Source organism: Dermacentor variabilis, chromosome 9 (genome assembly GCF_050947875.1).
Source record: "Dermacentor variabilis isolate Ectoservices chromosome 9, ASM5094787v1, whole genome shotgun sequence".
NCBI classification, from domain to species: Eukaryota; Metazoa; Arthropoda; class Arachnida; order Ixodida; family Ixodidae; genus Dermacentor; species Dermacentor variabilis.
The window spans coordinates 41,819,426-41,840,861 of record NC_134576.1 but is presented as its reverse complement, the minus strand read 5'-3'; the positions used below and the strand labels follow the sequence as shown (position 1 = coordinate 41,840,861).

The 21,436-nt window shown below is 47.4% G+C and overlaps 1 protein-coding gene across 1 annotated transcript in view; it reads left to right on the top strand.

Moving 5' to 3' along the window:
* The first annotated feature begins 18,015 nt into the window (after positions 1–18,015).
* Positions 18,016–21,436, top strand: part of LOC142558312 (liver carboxylesterase 1-like) — a 150,517-nt gene continuing 147,096 nt past the window's right edge. Inside the window, exon 1 of the mRNA XM_075670461.1 lies at positions 18,016–18,164. Within this exon, the coding sequence (XP_075526576.1) occupies positions 18,016–18,164 (149 nt within the window). The remainder of the gene's footprint in view (positions 18,165–21,436) is intronic.

Here is a 21,436-nt window from a genome sequence, read left to right as displayed (position 1 = left end):
AAAATAGAAGCAACTAAACTAAAGCAACTATAACTAAAACAACTAAAATGTTGCTCCAGCATATCAAAAATTCTACTACTCGTGTTACAACACTTTCCCGTGCCTAATTACTTGAATGTATCAGATTGCGAGTACCAAAAGATATATGTTGGGCTAAAATAAACGTAAAAAATATAGTTTAATCAAAAATAAAAATAGAACTATGTGGTTACGGATGTTTTCGAGCGTTTTTGCTAGCAAGAAAGAAAAGAATTCTGTGCAACTCTTTTGTTCGTCTCTGACCGTTCGATCTAATACAAATTAGCACGTTTTACAGAACTCGCTGCTGTTCCAACTCTGAAGATCGTTTCTTTACCTGTGAAGAATTAAACACCTGTGCCATCGCTACTTGTGCATGACGACGTAAGTTTATCACGATTTTCATGAATGAAATCTTTTCTAAAAAATGCTGGAATTCCTCAAATGAATTCAATATTGCAAACAAATTTGTAGCTATATAACAATTCATTATATTTTATTTTCGCGTGAACTTAAGACCGACCTGCTTAGTTTCAGCAGTTATTATTCAAGCATTGCTCTTGCACTCAGTGTGAGGAGCATTTTTTTTCATGCTGCGAAAACGACCTTGCTTGGATTACACAGGTTATTGGAATAATGCTATGTTGTGGTAAATTTCTCTATAGCCCAATATGTTTGCAGTTAGGGCTGCATGACTGCAGTATACTTTCTTGCCTAGTTATAGCAACCCCTTTACATTATGCTGCCACAAACACATGAATATACTTCATGATCAGTAAGCTTTCTTTTTCGTCATTGCAGGACAAGAGGGTTCCGTTCACACCGTGTATTCTTGCCAAAACCAGGTGCAGGCAGAGTTCCTCCGCCTCTGCGTCGACAAGGAGACTGTTAGTCGGGAAAAATGCGGATGAAGGGGTTGTCGCAAATACGTATGCATCTTTTTTATCTTGAACATACTATATGTGCCTAAAGCCTGCAACACCAGTACAGTCCACTTGGAAAGAATTCTCAGGATGGCACCCTTTTCAATATGTTGTAACGGATACGAAAGGCGCGGACAAAAAGAGAGAAGAGAAGACGAAGAGTTGGAGAGGCCGAGCTGCGCTACTATCACACTACGATCATCATCCATCGCCTGTAAATAAAACCATTTCTTCTCAATTCTTCGTAACAGTGGTGGAAGGAGCGGGGTAATCGGCACCCGAAGACGGAGGCTGAAGCAGGAGTTCTTCGACGGAGCCGTCGCCTTGCTGGGCTCCCACCGAATCTACCAGAGTTGAATATGTCCGACGACGCAGACGAACAACGGCCCATGCCAACAGCTGCGCCGACAAGTTCCGTTCTACAGCTGAGAGATGCGCGTCCCTTCGCCGGAAGATCGGACGAAGATGTCGAGGAATGGCTCATACATTATCACTGGTTGAGTGCCGCCAGCAAGTGGAACAGCGCTTCTCAGCTTTCGAACGTCGTGTTCTTTCTAACGGATACTCCGTTGTTGTGGTTCGACAATCATGAGGAAACGTTTACAACATGGTGAAGATTTGATTCCCAAATCAAAGAGCGATTCGGCGACTCCGCGGCGAGAAAGAAAAGGACAGAACAGACGCTACTGCAACGTGCGCAAGTGCCAGGCGAAACCTGCACGACCTACATTGAGGCGGTAATGAAACTGTGTAGGATGGTAGACTCTGGAATATCTGAGGAAGACAAGGTTGGGCACATCCTGAAAGAAATTGCCGAAGACGTTTATAATGTCCTCGTTGCAAAGGACAACCTGGCTTCCGTCACTGACATCATTCGGCGCTGTCGTACTTTCGAGCAACTGAAGACGAGGCGCATCACGCCGAAGTTTGGCAGGCTAGCCAATGTAACCACAGTTGCAAACGAGGACAGCAACCAGCTCTTTGATCTGGCATCAACGATACGACAAATGGTTCGGGAAGAGCTCAGCCTGCACGCGCAAGTGACACATCCAGGCACTCGTAGCTTCCGCCTACCACCAGATTTCGAGCCAAACGTGGCATCCTTCTCCCCGTATCCTGCGGCGAGGGGCACTGAGGATTATGAACTCGCGCCCCGACAGCAGCCACGTCTCTACGACAGAGGACCTACTTACGACGCTCGGCCGCAACGAGAGCAGCCGCATTTTTACCCCCGAGGCCCCGTGACTTCTGTCAGGCCGCGACAAGAACAGCACCGACCCTACTACCACGACGCGACTTATGAACGATATAACCGATTTTAGCGAGCAGCAGAGACACGTTATCCACATGACAACGAACTTTCTCGCCACCCGAAGCAGCCTAGCATTCGTTTCGAGGAAGATGCTGTGAACCGCGACGCTCCCGTGTGCTGCAAGTGCGGTTCCACAGGCCATATAGCTCGGTATTGTCGCCAAGGCCGTCAATCACGAAGGACACCACCGATGTTCTCGCCACCCAGAACCCGCACTTCATATGACTTGCGGACGACCGATTTGCTTCCAATGGACCACTTCTCACACGCGACCAGACGCAGTGATTCGCCAGCTTCTGAGCGGAGTTTGACACCACCAAGTAACCGTGCCCGTCGCTCTCCGTCCCCTCGGCGCCGTTCTTCGTCACCGCCGCCGGAAAACTAGCATCCGCGGCCAATGGAGGTGTGGTCGCCGGACGGCCTTTGCAAGAAATACCTCTGCCTGTTGTGATGTTGAAAAACAAAGTGAATGTCTCGATTGACGGAATACCGGCCATGGCGTTAGTTGATACTGGGGCGCCTGTGTCTTTGATGAGCCTCGCTTTCAAAAACCGTCAAGGCCACAAAGTTATGTTTTCTTGGAACGACGGTATTACCTTTCGTGGAGTAGGCGGCGAGTCGCTTCAACCCCTTGGTGTTTGTGCTGTGAGTGTTTTGTTGGCTCGGAAAGTGTTTGTGTCGGAATTCGTTGTTCTTTCTCGTTGTTCGCACGATGTTATCCTTGGTGTAGATTTTCTTGAACAGTGCGGCGCTTCCGTGGACTGTGGTTGTGGCGAAATATCATTGAACAAGTTATTTATATCAGCACAGTCCGAACAAAGCTCGGGCGGTGAAGACAGGGACAAAGACACTCGGTGTTCTTGATGAAGTGATTGCACCATCGTGGTGCCTGACGCCCGTTCGTGTTTCTGCAACTACTGTGGATGCTGATTGTGTTGAACTTGTAGTTAGGCCTCTCCGCATAAACTGTGCTAAAAAAGATATACTTGTGCCCTGTTCTGTCGTGTGCATGACGAAAGGAGTCGCCACATTGTGGGCGCTGAACTGTTCCGCCACGCCGGTTGTCCTTCCTCGCGGTATGAAAATCGCTCTCTTCGATAAAGCCGCATGTAGCCTAATAGCGGCACTAACTACGGACGTTTCTAAAGCTTGCTCTCCTTGCGATAATCGCCATTCTGAAGAGCTAATGCTCGGCATTATCAGCAAGGCTCTTGGCATATCAGAACGGCAAGCACTGGTACAGGTCCTTGCCATACATGAGGCTGCATTGGACTTCACGCATGGAGATGTACCCCTTCATTTACCGTCGTCCCGCGCTCGTCACAGAATAGATACCGGCTCAGCACATCCCATCCGCCGGAAGCCCTACCGAGTGTCATCGTCCGAACGCAAAGTTATTGCAGAGCAAGTCAAGGAGATGATGAACAAAGGTGTCGTTCGAGAGTCGTGTAGTCCATGGGCAGCCCCAGTAATCCTAGTGCGGAAAAAAGATGGCTCCTGGAGATCTTGCGTGGACTACAGACATCTAAACTCAGTGACGAAGAAGGACGTCTGTCCACTACCGCGAATCGATGACGTCATTGATTGCTTACACGCTGCTTCTTACTTCTCAACACTTGATTTGCGATCGGGGCATTAGCAAATACCTATGGACCCTGCCGACAAGGAAAATACCGCTTTCGTGACTCCAGATGGCCTATTCGAATTTAATGTTATGCCTTTTGGCCATTTCAAAGCTCCTGCCACCTTCGAAAGTTTCAGGGACACAGTAATATGTAGTCTGAAGTGGGAGATATGCATGTGTTACCTCGATGATGTTGTAATCTTTGGCCGCACGTTTGAAGAACATCATGAACGCCTCAGCCTTGTTCTCGACTGCATCGAGAAAGCTGGACTGGTTCTAAACTGAGAAAATGTTGCGAGTATTCTGTCGCACCGCCGAACGAGTCTGGTATTTCGATAAGCACAGGCGAGCTGGGCGTTTCGACGGAACGGTGGGGCATAAACTCAAGCCGATGAAGGAACTTTAGCGTAGACGTACGTGAGCTGCCTGATCGGTCTCCACGGTCCAGCCACCCGTTGGCGCAGAGCTTAAACAGCCAAAGAGCTAATATTGCTCTATCCAAGTGTAAAGCATTTTAAACATTTACAAAAACAACGTGTTAACGATTACACTCCTGCAAAAATTTACGCCAGCATCAAAGAAGAATGCATTTCGTTACTGCTACTGTGTGTGCTGGAGCTCTGTGCCAACAGGTGGCTGCACCGCGCAGACCATTCACATTTGAGCTTCTGCTCATCCCGTAAAACGACACGGTCAAACGGCCAGGCCCTGTCCGCTTACATTTGCGTTTGCCCTAATACTGGACTCGCGAAACGCTATTGCGTTAGTAATCTTCCGGTGTAAAGTGGACGGCCGCAAACGCGCAAACCCTGGCGCCCATCGGATAGTGGCAGTCGGATGCGCTGCGGCCAGTCCGCTCGTCTGCTGCCTCGTCGAGGGACATGATGTCGCAGCTTGACATATTGCCGGTCGCTACGTTTGTAGTCCACAACGCCAGAAAGTCGAATCATAGTGCTCGCGAAAAGACTGAGACCGACTCTGACCGCGGAGCTCTCGTCGAAATGAAGCACATTGTAACACGAGCAGACGACGCTTGCTGTTTGCCGGAAGTACTTCAGTGTAGTGAGAAATTGTTCCTGTGCATTCTCTTTGTGTTACTTTCTCTTTATAGAAAGAACTAACATTACAACTATCACGAACATCATTTGTTCACTATAAAGATGGTAAAATTATGGATGACGCGCTCTGGGCAGCTAATCAGATAGCTCGCACTACTGACGTCAATGGGATGATTTTGGTCTTATGGGTAGGGGCGGCTGAAAATTCCGCCGAGCAGTGTGCTGCGATCGGCAACGATGCACATTTTTAAAACCTTATAATAAATTACATGCTTTACGCGGAGCACTCATATGCGTCAAGTAATGATCAAAAGGACCTACTCTAACGGCTCAGTACATTTATACAAAATCGTCAAAATCGTTTCAGGGTCCCACTAAGGCGGGAAGTGCCCAGCGCCAGGCGTTCTCCACAACGCGAGCGTATATGGCGAATCCTGCGCGTCTTCCGCTACTCAGTGTCCCGAGAAGACACAAATAACAATTATCGCTGTCCAAGCATGGGTTTGCGCAGTAAAGAAAAGCATTACTTATGCGGTCACTGAATTATGCAAGAATCATCATCATCACCATCATCATCAGCATCATCAGCCTGGTTACGCCACTGCAGGGCAAAGGCCCCTCCAATACTTCTCCATCTACCCTGGTCATATACTAATTGTGGCCATGTTGGCCCTGCAAACTTCTTAATCTCACCAACCCACCTAACTTTCTGCCGTCCCCTGCTACGCTTCCCTTCCCTTAGAATCCAGTTCGTAACACATAATGACCATCGGTTATCTTTCCTCCTCATTGCATGACCTGCCCATGCCCCCCCCCCCATTTCTTTTTCTTGATTTCAACTAAGATGTCATTCACTCGTGTTTGCTCCCTCACCCGATCTGCTCTTTTCTTATCCCTTAACGTTACACCTATGATTCTTCTTTCCATAGCTCGTTGCGTCGTCCTCAATTTAAGCTGAATTCTTTTCGTAAGCCTCCAGATTTCTGCCCCGTACGTGAGTACTGGTAAGACACAGCTGCTATACACTTTTCTCTTGAGGCATAATGGCGACCTGCTGTTCATGATCTGAGAATGCCTGCGAAACGCACCCCAGCCCATTCTTATTCTTCTGATTATTTCAGTCTCATGATCCGGATCCGCAGTCACTATCTGTCCTAAGTAGATGTATTCCCTTACCACTTCCAGTGCCTCACTACCTATCGTAAACTGCTGTTCTCTACCCAGACTGTTAAACATTACTTTAGTTTTCTGCAGATTAATTTTTAGACCAACCCTTCGGCTTTGCCTCTCCAGGTCAGTCAGCATGCATTGCAATTGGTTCCCTGAGTTACTAAGCAAGGCAATATCATTAGCGAATCGCAAGTTACTAAGGTATTCTCCATTAACTCTTATCCCCAATTCTTCCCAATCCAGGTCTCTGAATACTTCCTGTAAACACGCTGTGAATAGCATTGGAGAGATCGTATCTCCCTGCCTGACGCCTTTCTTTATTGGGATTTTGTTGCTTTCAAGTCTTTGCACCTCCTATATGAAAGAATATCTAGCTTCAATTCTATGTTTGTTGGGCTTTCCAGCGTGCAACCGAAAACGCCCGTTTTCAAAACTGGGGTGTAGGGGCAAGGGCTTTTGACAGTGGGGGGCAATTGCCCCCCTTGCTCGCCCCCCCCTGGTAGATACGCCTATGATCTGACTGGATGACTGCGGATACTCACTATGAGAAAGCCACTGTGAAGGAGAGATGCAGCAGCGGCAAGCGAACGCGTCGTGCTGCCTCTAGCTGTAACGCGTCTTCGAAACTTGAACTCAATGAGAGTGCGTTGGGAGGCTAGTTGGTAAACATAATTCGGGAACTTGAAGTGCGCTACGGACGAGACACAGAAGCAGAAGACACGACGAATGCCAACTGAAACACACATGAAAGTTTCATGTATGTTTCAGTCTCTGTTTTTCCTGTGTGAAGAAATGCAAGCCGATTTTTGATAGAACGAACGTGTTAGGGCAGGCAAAAGATAAGAGGGCACGTAAAATATTGGAAGCTTCTTTGGTAGCAAGAAATGGCCCAGGTGGGTGCGTCATAGAACCATCAGTGTATCCTTTCAATAAAGAGCTTGATTTTTTTTTGTGTGTGTGTGTGGACAGGGGCTTGGCGAGGGAGTGTTCTATGGTCACGTGGTTATGATTGTACTTGCACATGCGCATTGTTCGAAGAGGCAGCATTGTGTTGTTTGAATAAACCAGCTGTTAGTCTGCGTTCGTCTTGTATTCTCCTACTTCGGTGTCTCGTCCCTAGTGCAATTAGAGCTCTCCAGTTTGAAACATGAAATTACGTGACCTCCGACACTACGCGCTCGAGAACACAGCGGCACATGGAGCCGCAAGACATTATCGGCTCACGCAGCCTTTCTACCGGCCGCAGATTACATCCAGGAATAGGACACGTGCGACCGCGCTAAGCCACGCCACGCGCACCAGCGGCTTGGCTAGCCCGCTCACCTTGTTCTCGCCACCCCGCGCCCATCTCCTTTTCTTGAGCCACGCTGGGCTAACGGGAAGACGGCGCCCGTTAATCCATCATCCTTTTGGGCTCAAACGCTCACGCTTCGAGACACCATACGGCGCCGAGGGGCGCGATAGAATCTTATCGCAATTTTAGTTTATACGGAACATCACTAACATAGCGACGGCGAAAGTTCGGTTGTGGTGTTGCTATAATTGCCATCGCAATTGGCCGAGCGTGCGATAGCCCTCTGCTTGATTCACGGCGCAGAAGGAAAACTCTCGGCGCCCGCCTGTATACTTCCAGGTTAGAGTTCGTTGCTGCGGAAAGTAGCTCGAGTGTGTCAGTCGCTCTTGCGTGGGGAAGAGGTAGCGCTGATCTGCATGCTTATCGAAGTTCGACATTCTTTTATATCATTTGTCAGTGGTGGCGGTAAGGCCAAGTTACTGTTCAACGCTGCCAGTATATGGCTTGCTGTGCTAGCCTTGCGGAAAGGTGTGCGTGACGAACGGTCGTAAACGCGGACGCTTCTTGCGCAACTGGGAGGCATGAAACTCGCACACAATCTAATCATGGATCAACATACCTACGTAAAGCGCGGCCACTCCAGCCGTTTCGCGGCTGAGCAAGTAAGGGTCTGACAACCCGCCAGGAGGCGTGGCGACGTGCGCTACCAGTTCACCTCAAAGGTAGACGACTCATCATACATCAACCGGGTTGCGTTCACGTCGCTTTGCTTTGGCGGTGAGTTGTTCGCTTTGGCTGCAGAAATAATTTTGGTGGTCCTTGCGGGGAGAACGTTGTTATCAAGTCGTCTATTATGCTGGGTCAGCGTATTTTGCGCGTGTAGCACCCGCCGTGGTTGCTCAGTGGCTATGGTGTTGGGCTGCTGAGCACGAGGTCGCGGGATCGAATCCCGGCCACGGCGGCCGCATTTCGATGGGGGCGAAATGCGAAAACACCCGTGTGCTTAGATTTAGGTGCACGTTAAAGAACCCCAGGTGGTCAAAATTTCCGGAGTCCTCCACTACGGCGTGCCTCATAATCAGAAAGTGGTTTTGGCACATAAAACCCCAAATATTATTATTATTATTTTATTTGCGCGTGTAGCATAGAATACGAGCCGCGACGCCCGTTTTCCGTGTAGCCACCAGTTTGTTTTGCACCTGTCTTCTCCAGAAGACCATGTGCATTGCTTACAACGCGTAAGTCCCTCGAAATACCTTCAGTTTAAAGGACATAATTTGTTATCTGTGGCTCAACCGTATTATGAAAGAAACGTTTTACTTAGTGGGGCTCGAGCAGTTTAATGCGCATTTGGGATAGTTTTGTGAAGGCTGTCTATACTTCCCTGTATATACACGATGCATGCTCCTGGGCCGCTTCGCAAGTGCCTGTTTTACTTGACGCCTTGTTTGTCATGGCTAAAACATTCTTGTTTTCGTCTGTGTCTGTCTATGCCTGTGTCTTTATCAAGTGTGTCATCCCGCATTTCTTCTGTGCAAGCCCTAACGCGAACAAGAAAAATGAACTTTTTGTATTGAACCACTGGCTTCCTATAGTATGCAACTGAGAAAAGCGGCTCAAAAACTGGCAAAATACTGCAACAAAAACAGCACTGATCGCAATATTTTTCCCATCTCCGTGAGCTAAATCTGCCTAGCTTAGGTTGCGGGATTCTCATTCGTGCTCTTGGGACAAAGGAACGACAACACAGTATTGCAAACAATCACAAGGGCATTTATTGCACCTATTGCATTTACATCTATTACATTTATTGCATAGATCAATGCCTGCTAGCCGAGTTGCTATCCACAATACATGCCGATGGGCGCGCGACAAATCTAATAAGTCCGACTTACCGCGACCGGATAACGAGCGAATATGTTCGCCCCATGCTGGATCCCAACGCCTGGTCGTTCGCGCGTAAGGTCACGCGAACGGTGGCGCGTTCGAACGAGGCCTCACGAGACGGTCTCGCAGAAGCATGGATCGGCGCACTCGCGGTACGTCCGTGCAGCTTGCCGATACCGAACCACAGAGGAACCGCCTTCTCCTCTCCACGTCCAAGTAACCCCGCCGTGAGGCGGCGTTATCAGCGCAACATTCGCGCCATGTCTCGTACTGCGCTTCAACCACATCGACCGCCGCGGGCTCCAGGCCACGCGGCGAAGCCGGATTACAGGAGACGGTAGCTATGAGGGAAAACAACGTATCAGGGGACGCGTGAGAGTCGCGCTTGCCCACAAGGTTCATCGAGAAGCATCGCAGTTTTTCCAGTAAGAAGGTTGCGATCCGCGAGTTTATTACGCCTGTACGCACGGTATGCCTGAAAATGAAATATTGAAGCTCTTGGGCTCCACTATAGACGACGTAGCTGAACATTTTAACAACCTTATGTAAGCCAGAATTGAAAGCATTGCAATCGAAACCGTAACCTAAACAGAGCTAAACCACACGTCAGAAATCATCGAAGGGAAAATTAGCGGTCTTATCAGCCACTTCGAGGCGCTAGCGGCAGTTGAGTAGCTCCGCCGCCGGGCCTTGCAGGAGTGTCCACTCTTAACCTATATGATTCTCTATTGTCGCATTTCATACATTCAAGTCCCTGCCGCAGATCTTGCACTTGACGATAGAGCACGTTTTCCATCGGCTCTTCTAATCTTTAAATAAGTAGTACTAAGGCGGCCTCTCGGCGGAAAGTTGCTGTAGGAGTGGGCTGAACAGGTACCGCACTGAGTGACAAAACAGGTTGAAGCGCTTTTTCGGCAGAGTAAAAGCTGTCAGCTTGCATTCTCTTTCATGCTATCGGCGTCGCTGTTGTCCACGTGTTACTTCTGTCAGCATACTCACTACTTTTCTTTTTACACAAGCACATAACATCATCTGGTAACCCCATGGATGCTTGAACGCGATGCTTGAATATATATATATATATATATATATATATTTCATTTCATTTCATTTATTTTCACCTTAAAGGCCCGGAGGCATTACATAAGGGAGGGCTTTAATCCTTGTAACAATGTTAGAAGAAATGTACAGAACAGTAAAGAACAACAATAAACAAATACAACTCAGGAACAATTGTGAAAAAGAAGGGAACATCGTGTTAGAGTAAGGGTTGGTGGAATCGGCAATTAAGCAGTGCGGTTATTTAACATTTCTCGGAACGTTTTACGGTCAGTGCATGTCACGATATCTTCTGGAAGATGGTTCCAAAGGGTTATAGCGTCGGGAAAGAATGAAGTGTTCATGGCAGATGATCGGGTGTTAATGTTTGCTATGGGACGACTGTGGCTTAAGCGAGAGGATGTACGTAAGGGTGGATTTAGCAGGGAATGCCTGGAGTGCGGATGGTAATAAAAGGTGTGAAGCAAGCAGAGACGAGAGGTGATCCGGCGGGAAGCAAGTGATGGTAGTTCAAGTGAACGTTTTAGTGCGGTTATGCTGGTATCACGAGAGTAATTGGAAGTTATAAACCGAGCAGCGCGATTTTGTATTGCTTCTATGTCATAGGTTAGATATGATTGGGAAGGGTGCCAGATAGATGACGCATATTCTAACTGCGGACGTACGAATGTTAGATATGCTAGCCTTTTTATTTCTGGTGATGCGGCTTTTAGGTTGCGTTTTAAGTATCCAAGGGTGCGTGAAGCATTAGAACAGATGGTGTCAATGTGAGTTGCCCATGATAGTGTCGATGTCATGTGAACGCCGAGATATTTGTAAGACGGGGCATGATTGATAGGAGCTGAATTTATTGTGTAGGTGTGACTGGTTAAGCTGTGGTTGCGGGTGAATGACAGAGCTTTGCATTTAGTAAGGTTAAGCGGCATGTACCATTTCTCGCACCATACTGCGATGGAATCGAGATCCTGTTGTAGAGCGGCGATTTCAATCGAGCCTTTGATTGGGGAATATAGGACACAGTCATCCGCGAAAAGACGTAATTTGTTCTTAATGTTAGCAGGCAAGTCATTGATGTAGATGAGGAAAAGTAGAGGCGATAAACCAGCGCCCTGTGGCACACCCGATGTTACGCTGCTAAGAGATGAATTATGGTTATTTGCAGAGGTAAACTGTGTGCATCCTTTTAAGAAGTGTTCAAGCCAGGTAAGCAAGCTATTTGGGATTCCGATAGATGCAAGTTCTTGAAGTAGGTGATTGTGGGAAATATATATATATATATATATATGCAGTTCTCTTAATACCAGAAGATGTCGGCGTCCTAGTTTTCCCTCAAAGCGTTCCTGTGCAAATTTCGGTGCTTTATCCACAAGAATGTATCACACAGGTAATTTCACACAACCGTCCCGGCCCTAGTGTCCTATAAAGAGGACACAAAGAGAAATTGTTCTAAATAGCGACGCAAATGGTTAGCAAACTCAAAAAAGGATTCTACATACACCTCCGCAGCACAGGCGAGTTTGTTTGTCCTTGTCTTCCCCGGAAAGCCCTAGTGGTGAAAACAAAATGGCGTAAAGGAAGAAAGACGACTGCAGAAGTATTCACGCCTTTTGATATTTTTCTCAATACCTACTGTCTCAGTAGCGATTATAATGTTATTTGCTGTTTCTGATATGCTTCGGGGTGTATTTATATCAGGAAGTTTTGTCTCTCATTTGCGCATAGCCAACAGCACGCCATTATCTATGTGTCCTAAACATGGGACACCAGGGCTCAGTGGTTGTCAAGGGCCCTACATGTGTTGAATGGAGAGTGAGGGCGCTGTTGCTTGTGGCAGCTTCCCATTTCTTGTTTTATTATTGCAGATGCGATAAAACAGCCTCATGTGCTGTACTCAGTGGCAAGGGGATTTCTTTTGCGAAAAAATCTGTTTTTCAAAGACCTAACCACGTTTGCTGTTCTATAGGAAGATTGCGTATTGGAGGTAGAAAATGATCACGCTCTAAAGAAGGATATAAAGTTGGTGTTTGCAGACTTGGGTAACACAGCAGACAAAGAACTAGCCATCCATGACGAAACTGCATCAGGCAAAGTGACTATCAAGTAGATGGAGGCCATGCAAGTGCAATGATGAAGGAAGTTTGCGTGTTGGAAGTAGAAGACGATGATGATGGATATTACGATATACAACTTGCTTTTACAGGCTTGGGGAGCACTTTTGCTGCATTGTATACGAAGGACTGGCCATATATAACGAAAGTACAAACGACAAAGTCACTATCAAGTAAATGGAGCTATTCAAGCGCAACGATAAGCCATGTATAACGAGCTCAAAGATGTTTTTTAAGACTTCTCACGCACGAGCACCACTATCCGATTGTCATAATGCAAGCTTTCCTACATATAAATGTGTGATAGAGTTGAGAATAATACGCTATTTCGAAATACTTCACATCGCTCTTTACAACCACTAAGCCCCGGGGGTTTACATAGGACATGACGCCATATGTTGTACTGATGGGGTAATTCGAATAAGTTTTAGGCGGTAGTATATCAATACAAAACGACGAAGAAAAGATTAAATTATAATATGGGGTGTTACGGTGCCACAACCACTTTCAGATTATCATCATCATCATCATCATCAGCCTGGTTACGCCCACTGCAGGGCAAAGGCCTCTCCCATACTTCTCCAACAACCCCGGTCATGTACTAATTGTGGCCATGCCGTCCCTGCAAACTTCTTAATCTCATCCGCCCACCTAACTTTCTGCCGCCCCCTGCTACGCTTCCCTTCCCTTGGGATCCAGTCCGTAACCCTTAATGACCATCGGTTATCTTCCCTCCTCATTACATGTCCTGCCCATGCCCATTTCTTTTTCTTGATTTCAACTAAGATGTCATTAACTCGCGTTTGTTCCCTCACCCAATCTGCTCTTTTCTTATCCCTTAACGTTACACCTATCATTCTTCTTTCCATAGCTCGTTGTGTCGTCCTCAATTTGAGTAGAACCCTTTTAGTAAGCCTCCAGGTTTCTGCCCCGTAGGTGAGTACTGGTAAGACACAGCTAATATATACTTTTCTCTTGAGGGATAATGGCAACCTGCTGTTCATGATTTGGGAAAGCCTGCCAAACGCACCCCAGCCCATTCTTATTCTTCTGATTATTTCCGTCTCATGATCCGGATCCACCGTCACTACCTGCCCTAAGTAGATGTATTCCCTTACGACTTCCAGTGCCTCGCTGCCTATTGTAAATTGCTGTTCTCTCCCGAGACTGTTCAGCATTACTTTAATTTTCTGCAGATTAATTTTTCGACCCACTCTTCTGCTTTGCCTCTCCAGGTCAGTGAGCATGCATTGCAATTGGTCCCCTGAGTTACTAAGCAAGGCAATATCATCAGCGAATCGCAAGTTACTAAGGTATTCTCCATTAACTTTTATCCCCAATTCTTCCCAATCCAGGTCTCTGAATACCTCCTGTAAACACGCTGTGAATAGCATTGGAGATATTGTATCTCCCTGCCTGACGCCTTTCTTTATTGGGATTTTGTTGCTTGCTTTATGGAGGACTACGGTGGCTGTGGAGCCGCTATAGATATCTTCCAGTATTTTTACATATGGCTCATCTACACCCTGATTCCGTAATGCCTCCATGACTGCTGAGGTTTCGACTGAATCAAACGCTTTCTCGTAATCAATGAAAGCTATATATAAGGGTTGGTTATATTCTGCACATTTCTCTATCACTTGATTGATAGTGTGAATATGGTCTATTATTGAGTAGCCTTTACGGAATCCTGCCTGGTCCTTTGGTTGACAGAAATCTAAGGTGTTCCTGATTCTATTTGCAATTACCTTAGTAAATACTTTGTAGGCAACGGACAGTACGCTGATCGGTCTATAATTTTTCAAGTCTTTGGTGTCCCCTTTCTTATGGATTAGGATTATGTTAGCGTTCTTCCAAGATTCCGGTACGCTCGAGGTCATGAGGCATTGCGTATACAGGGTGGCCAGTTTCTCTAGAACAATCTGACCACCATCCTTCAACAAATCTGCTGTTACCTGATCCTCCCCAGCTGCCTTCCCCCTTTGCATATCTCCTAAGGCTTTCTTTACTTCTTCCGGCGTTACCTTCGGGATTTAGAATTCCTCTAGACTATTTTCTCTTCCATTATCGTCGTGGATGCCACTGGTACTGTATAAATCTCTATAGAACTCCTCAGCCACTTGAACTATCTCATCCATATTAGTAATGATATTGCCGGCTTTGTCTCTTAACGCATACATCTGATTCTTGCCAATTCCTAGTTTATTCTTCACTGTTTTTAGGCTTCCTCCGTTCCTGAGAGCATGTTCAATTCTATCCATATTATACTTCCTTATGTCAGCTGTCTTACGCTTGTTGATTAGCTTCGAAAGTCGTGCAAGTTCTATTCTAGCTGTAGGGTTAGATGCTTTCATACGTTCGCGTTTCTTGATCAGATCTTTCGTCTCCTGCGATAGTTTGTTGGTGTCCTGCCTAACGGAGTTACCACCGACTTCCATTGCACACTGCTTAATGATGCCCACAAGATTGTCGTTTATTGCTTTAACACTAAGGTCCTCTTCCTGAGTTAAAGCTGAATACCTGTTCTGTAGCTTGATCTGGAATTCCTCTATTTTCCCTCTTACCGCTAACTCATTGATCGGCTTCTTATGTACCAGTTTCTTCCGTTCCCTCCTCAGGTGTAGGCTAATTCGAGTTCTTACCATCCTGTGGTCACTGCAGCGCACCTTGCCGAGCACGTCCACATCTTGTATGATGCCAGGGTTAGCGCAGAGTATGAAGTCTATTTCATTTCTAGTCTCGCCGTTCGGGCTCCTCCACGTCCACTTTCAGCTATCCCGCTTGCGGAAGAAGGTATTCATTATCCTCATATTATTCTGTTCCGCAAACTCTACTAATAACTCTCCCCTGCTATTCCTAGTGCCTATGCCATATTCACCCACTGCCTTGTCTCCAGGCTGCTTCTTGCCTACCTTGGCATTAAAGTCGCCCATTAGTATAGTGTATTTAGTTTTCACTCTGCCCATCGCCGATTCCACGTCTTCATAGAAGCTTTCGACTTCCTGGTCATCATGACTGGATGTAGGGGCGTAGGCCTGTACAATCTTCATTTTGTACCTCTTATTAAGTTTCACAACAAGACCTGCCACTCTCTCGTTAATGCTATAGAATTCCTGTATGTTACCAGCTATATGCTTATTAACCAGGAATCCGACTCCTAGTTCTCTTCTCTCCGCTAAGCCCCGGTAGCACAGGACGTGCCCGCTATTTAGCACTGTATATGCTTCTTTTGGCCTCCTAACTTCACTGAGGCCTATTATATCCCATTTACTGCCCTCTAATTCCTCCAATAGCACTGCTAGACTCGCCTCACTAGATAACGTTCTAGCGTTAAACGTTGCCAGGTTCATATTCCAATGGCGGCCTGTCCGGAGCCAGTGATTCTTAGCACCCTCTGCTGCGTCGCAGGTCTGACCGCCGCCGTGGTCAGTTGCTTCGCAGCTGCTGGGGACTGAGGGCCGGGGTTTGATTGTTGTGTTCATAGGAGGTTGTGGCCAAGTACTGCACCAGGGTGGTCAATCCTGCTCTGGTGAGGGAGTGCGTTACCGGTTCTGGTCACCGGGATCAGGCCACACTCCAGGCCTGTTTGTACAATTTTATCAACACGCGGATTTTTTTTTGTAATCCGCTGGAAAATTGCCGGCACCGGGATTCGAACCACGGACCTCTTGCACGCGAGGCGGGTGTTCTACCTCTACGCCACCGCTGCACACTGCTGATTATGAGGCACGCCATAGTGGGAGACTCCGGAAACTTGAACCACCTGGGGTTCTTTAAAGTGCACCTAAATCTAAGTGCATGGGTGCTTCCGCATTTCGCTCCCATCGAAATGCAGCCGCTGTGGCCGTGATTTGATCCCGCGACCTCGTGCTTGGCAGTCCAGCATCATAGCCACTAAGCAACCACGGCAGGTAAAAAAAAATATTATGCGCGTTAAAAAAATTAGTGTTGAAAGGGTCAAATATTTGATTGTAATGTACACCGAACAGCTTAATTGGAGATGGTCTGGCTATATCGCCTTTGTGGCCTTTATGCAATAAGAGTGAATCTCTGCAACACTTCTTTTTGACATGCCACCATTTCATTATTCAACGGAAAAGATTTTAGAAGAACCCTTCCAAGAGCTTGGCTTGAATTTGATTGTCTCTGCAATTCTTGCCTGTGGGGCTACCGTACTAGGTTACAGCCATAGGAGCGTTTGTGAAGCCCTCTGCAACTTTCTGCGTTAGATAAAATGAATTGCATGCTAGCATTCATCGTAGGACTTATTATACTAATAAAAATATTCTACAGCGAAGCTGTTAGGACTACTTCCCCACTATCGTGTCCGCATGTAGACAAAACTATAGCCAGTTCCAAGCAGTGAAAGCTGGCAAAATAGCGAAGCTGGTGGACGCCTTTTGAAGTTTGAACTCGCGTTGAGCGCGATTTTCATAAAAGTCTTTTGTCTGGTTGTCGTCGTTTCGCTAGATTCGAGCTTCGATTCCGGATTGCGCACACTCTTCAGTTGCGTGAGGTTGTAATTAAACCACAGTCTATCACATACCTTGCAGCTGTGGCCGCACTCACGGTAGAAGAATTCTCACTTGAACCGTCCATCGGTACTCTCTATGGGAGGAATCTGCGTCGACAAATCTGCTCGGCCTCCTACTGTCGAAGTTGGGGGCGTGCCTCATAATCAGAAAGTGGTTTTGGCACGTAAAACCCCATAATTTAATTTATTCTTTTGTCGAAGTTGGGGGTTAGCTTGTCTCTGCTGGCGCATATCTTGTGCTTCCTGTTCACGATCCTCACGGTAGTGGCCTTCCTCCGCTGGCGCTTTGCTTGCGCTTCTCGCTCTCAAAGCTCGGGATTTGCGCTACGTAGCCGCTGCCGCTCTCGGGCGAGATCGCGCCGAGCGGAATCCGCGGGGCGAAAGGGCGAGCGCCGGTGCTTCGATACCCGCCTTCTCCCCCCCTGCACGACACCGGACGCTAGAAGGCGAAGGCTCGACTTAAAACAGCCCCGCTGTTAAAAATCCCGAAGATAGTACAATACCGGGCCGACCAGCGGCGGAAGTGAAGCAGGCGTTAAACAATACCCATACGTGAGCCGATCCCGAGGACAGTGCGCTGCCGGGCCGACCCGCGGCGAAGGTGCAGTACGCCATCAAGGGGCACGCATGCAGAGCTTCGCTGGTCATCCTTCTTCAAAGAGTGGAAAGGCACTGAACTTTTATGTAATACTTAGGTTGTTGAATATTCATATCTGTAACAGTAGACGCTTTAAATCCCATTTGCGAGATACTTATTTCATTTCACTCAAGTTTATTCAAAAATATAATAACAGTTTCTTCAGTGCCTGATTCTGATTCGTAGCCGATCCCCACGAGTGGGTTGCACCATTTCATTAGGGAACAAGAAGAAAGCGCGGACACCTACAAAATGAAACGGTGTGCTCGGGTTTGTTGCAGACAGGACACGTGCCATAATAGTAAAAGAAGAAGCAGTAGAAGCATCACTCGATGGGTCTTCCAGCTACTATTTCCCATATATTTATATCTACGCCTTCCAGCTGTTGACCATGAGCGCCCCAGACGCGAACGTCACCAGCCACGTGACTAGCAACCCAACCTCTTCCCACTCGGCCGACGCCACCCACAGAGAGAAGTCGCACAAGAAGCACGACAAGAAGCATGCCAAGGGTTCACACTCCAATAAGGACAAGATCAAGTGAGTCGCCGCGGCTCTTGGCTGTTTAGCGGGACGTTAGCAGCATATTTCGCTCATACTCTTAGAGCAGTGGTTCCTTCCTCAGCTATGTGAAACAAGCGTAGTGGCAGACCCGTAAAAACTTTCTGTGCAACAAGATGTGCCTGTCTTGCGCCGCCTCACGCTCCTCTCCTGCCTCGTGCCAGGTGAAGTGCGCGTCCCCCCGAAAGAATTACAGGCTACGCTACTGGCTACGTGAGCCGTGTGTTCTTGGCGCGAGACGACTTTGGAAATCCGCCTTTGGCATTGCCAAAGTTCGCATACATTGCACCCTAGCGGGCAGCGCCCGCAGGGTAGCATAGGCGGCTGCCGAAACGGAAGGTACGGACAGCCTGGAGGGATGTTGACCTGAACGCGATCGTGTGTCAGCGAAATGCCGAAGACGCGCTGTTTTAACACGACAGGCCCCGTGTCGCAGAAAATGCGATATCAGACGTCGTTTCGGCGAAAAGATTTTTGAACTAGCCATACCGAGGCCCTCCATGTGGCGCAAGGAAGCTACTGAATTAATGGCATTTCTCAAGCTAAAATACGTAGAAAAATGGTAAAGTACGACTTACAGACAACCTGCAAACATGATAGCGTCGTATTGCAATTTGGCTATACGAGAAAACATAATTCTGTTACGCGAAAACTTAAAGAAACCCATTTTCCAGCGTTGCCAGCATTCATAGACCGGCCATGGCGTCCGCCGTTTGCGCGCGCCGGCGCGTGAGTATCTCGGAGGCCATCCTTGCCAGTCAGCCTCTTGCGTGGGTCATCGCGGCCCACGCAAGAGGCAGTATTTTTACCAGAAAGCCCGCCCTCGCGCATAGCGTTCGCGACCAGCGTTTTCCGGTAAACATTACCGTTGCATAAGCTGCAGTTGCAGTGAAGTGTGAGAAGCAGTCAGGGATCTTTGAATACTATCGCGTTCAACCCTTAAGCCAGAACCGCATGGCGCGGTTTCAGGCTCGATTGACGCGCGGATAGTGGGATGCGCGCGACATTCTGACGCGTGCCCAGCATGATCCATCACGAAATCGCACCACCACGTGCTGCTGCCCAGAGGAGAGAAAGAAAAAACGCCTTGCACGGCGCGTCCTCCAATTGGAATTTAGGTAAGTCACGTGGAATATTGGTTTTGGTTTTGCCAGCAGATGGCCCTGCTCTCCGTGCATCTTGGTGGGACCTCTTTGGCGGAAATCTTTTTTTCCCGGCAGAACTGGTGCACGCGTCGAAGAAAACACGTGCTACCGTGATTGCGTTCGAGCATCGTGTTCACCCAAAATGGACAAAGCAACCTTCAACCATGCCCTATGAAGCGGAGAAGCGTTGCGTCTTGTGGGACGTACGCGACCGCAACTGCAAGAACATCAAACGTGATCAGGCTTGGCGAGCTATAGCAGATGCCCTCAACGTAGACGGTATGTACCAAATTTGTGCGCACGTGGTCTGGTTGCCTTATTGCCCTGCTTGTTCTATGTACATGCGCCTCGACAAGCGTGTGAACCCGGCATGTTTATGCGCCGTTTTCGTACTTATCTCGCTGGCAGAGAGCGTGCCGCCGCGCGTTCTTCGTAGATTTGCGAGAGAACAAGTTTGCTCATTGCAAGCTGCTTTATTTCTTGGTATCTGATTTGCATGAATATGTCTGTAAGGAAATACCAGCAGTAAAAAGCTAGCGTGGACTAATGCAGGCATCTGGAGCTTGTTTTCTTCTTTTCTACCAAAAATAAATTTATGCAGCACATTTCAGTAGTTGCCATTACCTTCCTGCGAGCGCATATGTGTAATTGCTAAGACTAACGCTTTTTTACTACTTTACAGTGGTGCAAGTGATAAAGCGTTGGAAATCACTACGAGACACTTTCATGAAGGAACGTAAAGTGACTACTACGAAAAGTGGCGCCGGCGGGGACGCTGTCGTCAGCATGCAGCGGCTCCATTATAATGAGTTGCCGTTTCTCTTAGACACACTGTAATACCCTGAGTGAGCATCTCTTTCAAATCGAGCACATCAAACACAGTCATATGTGCGTAAGGTGTACTTCTCAAGTGTACTGTGTAAAGTTAAATTAATCCTCCTTATAGTAGCGTCCTAATGTTGGCAATAGCTTGCGGTTCATTTCTCTGCATGTTTTATTTTATTCATAACAATCAGCTTATGGCAAGTTGCAAAATTTCCGGGCCACAAGTCATGGTAGTTTTACACAAATGTTGCAATATAGTGTGCTTTTGAAATGTTTATTATCCATGCAGAATGGAGCGGGAACCTCCTAGATATCCAAGACGTGGACCCATTCAACGAAACGAGCACCGGTTGTCTGCAGTCTGAAAGGCCTAGTATCATTGGCATTGAAGCCAATCTGGGTGCTTCCGACTTTTCTACCATCCCTACAGAGGAGGATGGGAGCGAATGTTCCAGCCCTATACCAGCGCCATCACCAGCCAGCAGCGCATCATCTAGTCCACAAAAAAGAAAAGGGGCCAAGATAAGGCTTTCGAAAAAGAAATGGGAATCTTGGAAGAATTGGCCTCAAAACGAGCCGAAACTTGAGAACTCTTCGGGCTTTTTGTAGGGGACAAACACAGATAGTGCCCACAGCGCCTGCGATGCCAGTTCGAGATTGAACTTCTCCTAGTTGCAGCTCGTTATATGGACAATGAATAAAGCTGTCAGCGGAGAAGAACGGCGAGTTGTCAGTGTATTTTGTAAAAGGAATTTCGGCATATGGTGAAAAAAGGAATTAACGAAACATTTATTACAATACTTCTTCTGACGCCTGACATCTTTTTCCAGTAAAATAGTTCCACAATATTGAGGCACTATTCTTGCAGTTCCTCGCAATTAGGTTCGACAATTTTCAATAATTTCCGTTGCCAGGGCGCTTTTCCTTCATTCGCGAAATACGCTGCATGCTGCTTGCGCAGCTGCAATGCCGAGTGAGCACCCTTCCGTGCATGCTTTGGCTGCAGGCCAAATGTGGCCGAATCTGTCTCAACTGATGCTCTCCACGCACCGTCAGTCATATTGCCATATACATCTTCGGGGTCGGCAAATCCAACCGGGCTGTATTAGGAGCGTCCATTGGACTCCATGCACAAGCAATTGTGCAACACTCACGCTACCTTCACAGCCCCTTTGGCGTTTTTAGGACTCGGGTTGATAAGGCCACGAAAGATTCTGAACCACCCCCGAACAATACCAAAGACATTATCTATGCATCTCCAGCAAAAATGAAATTGAAAAT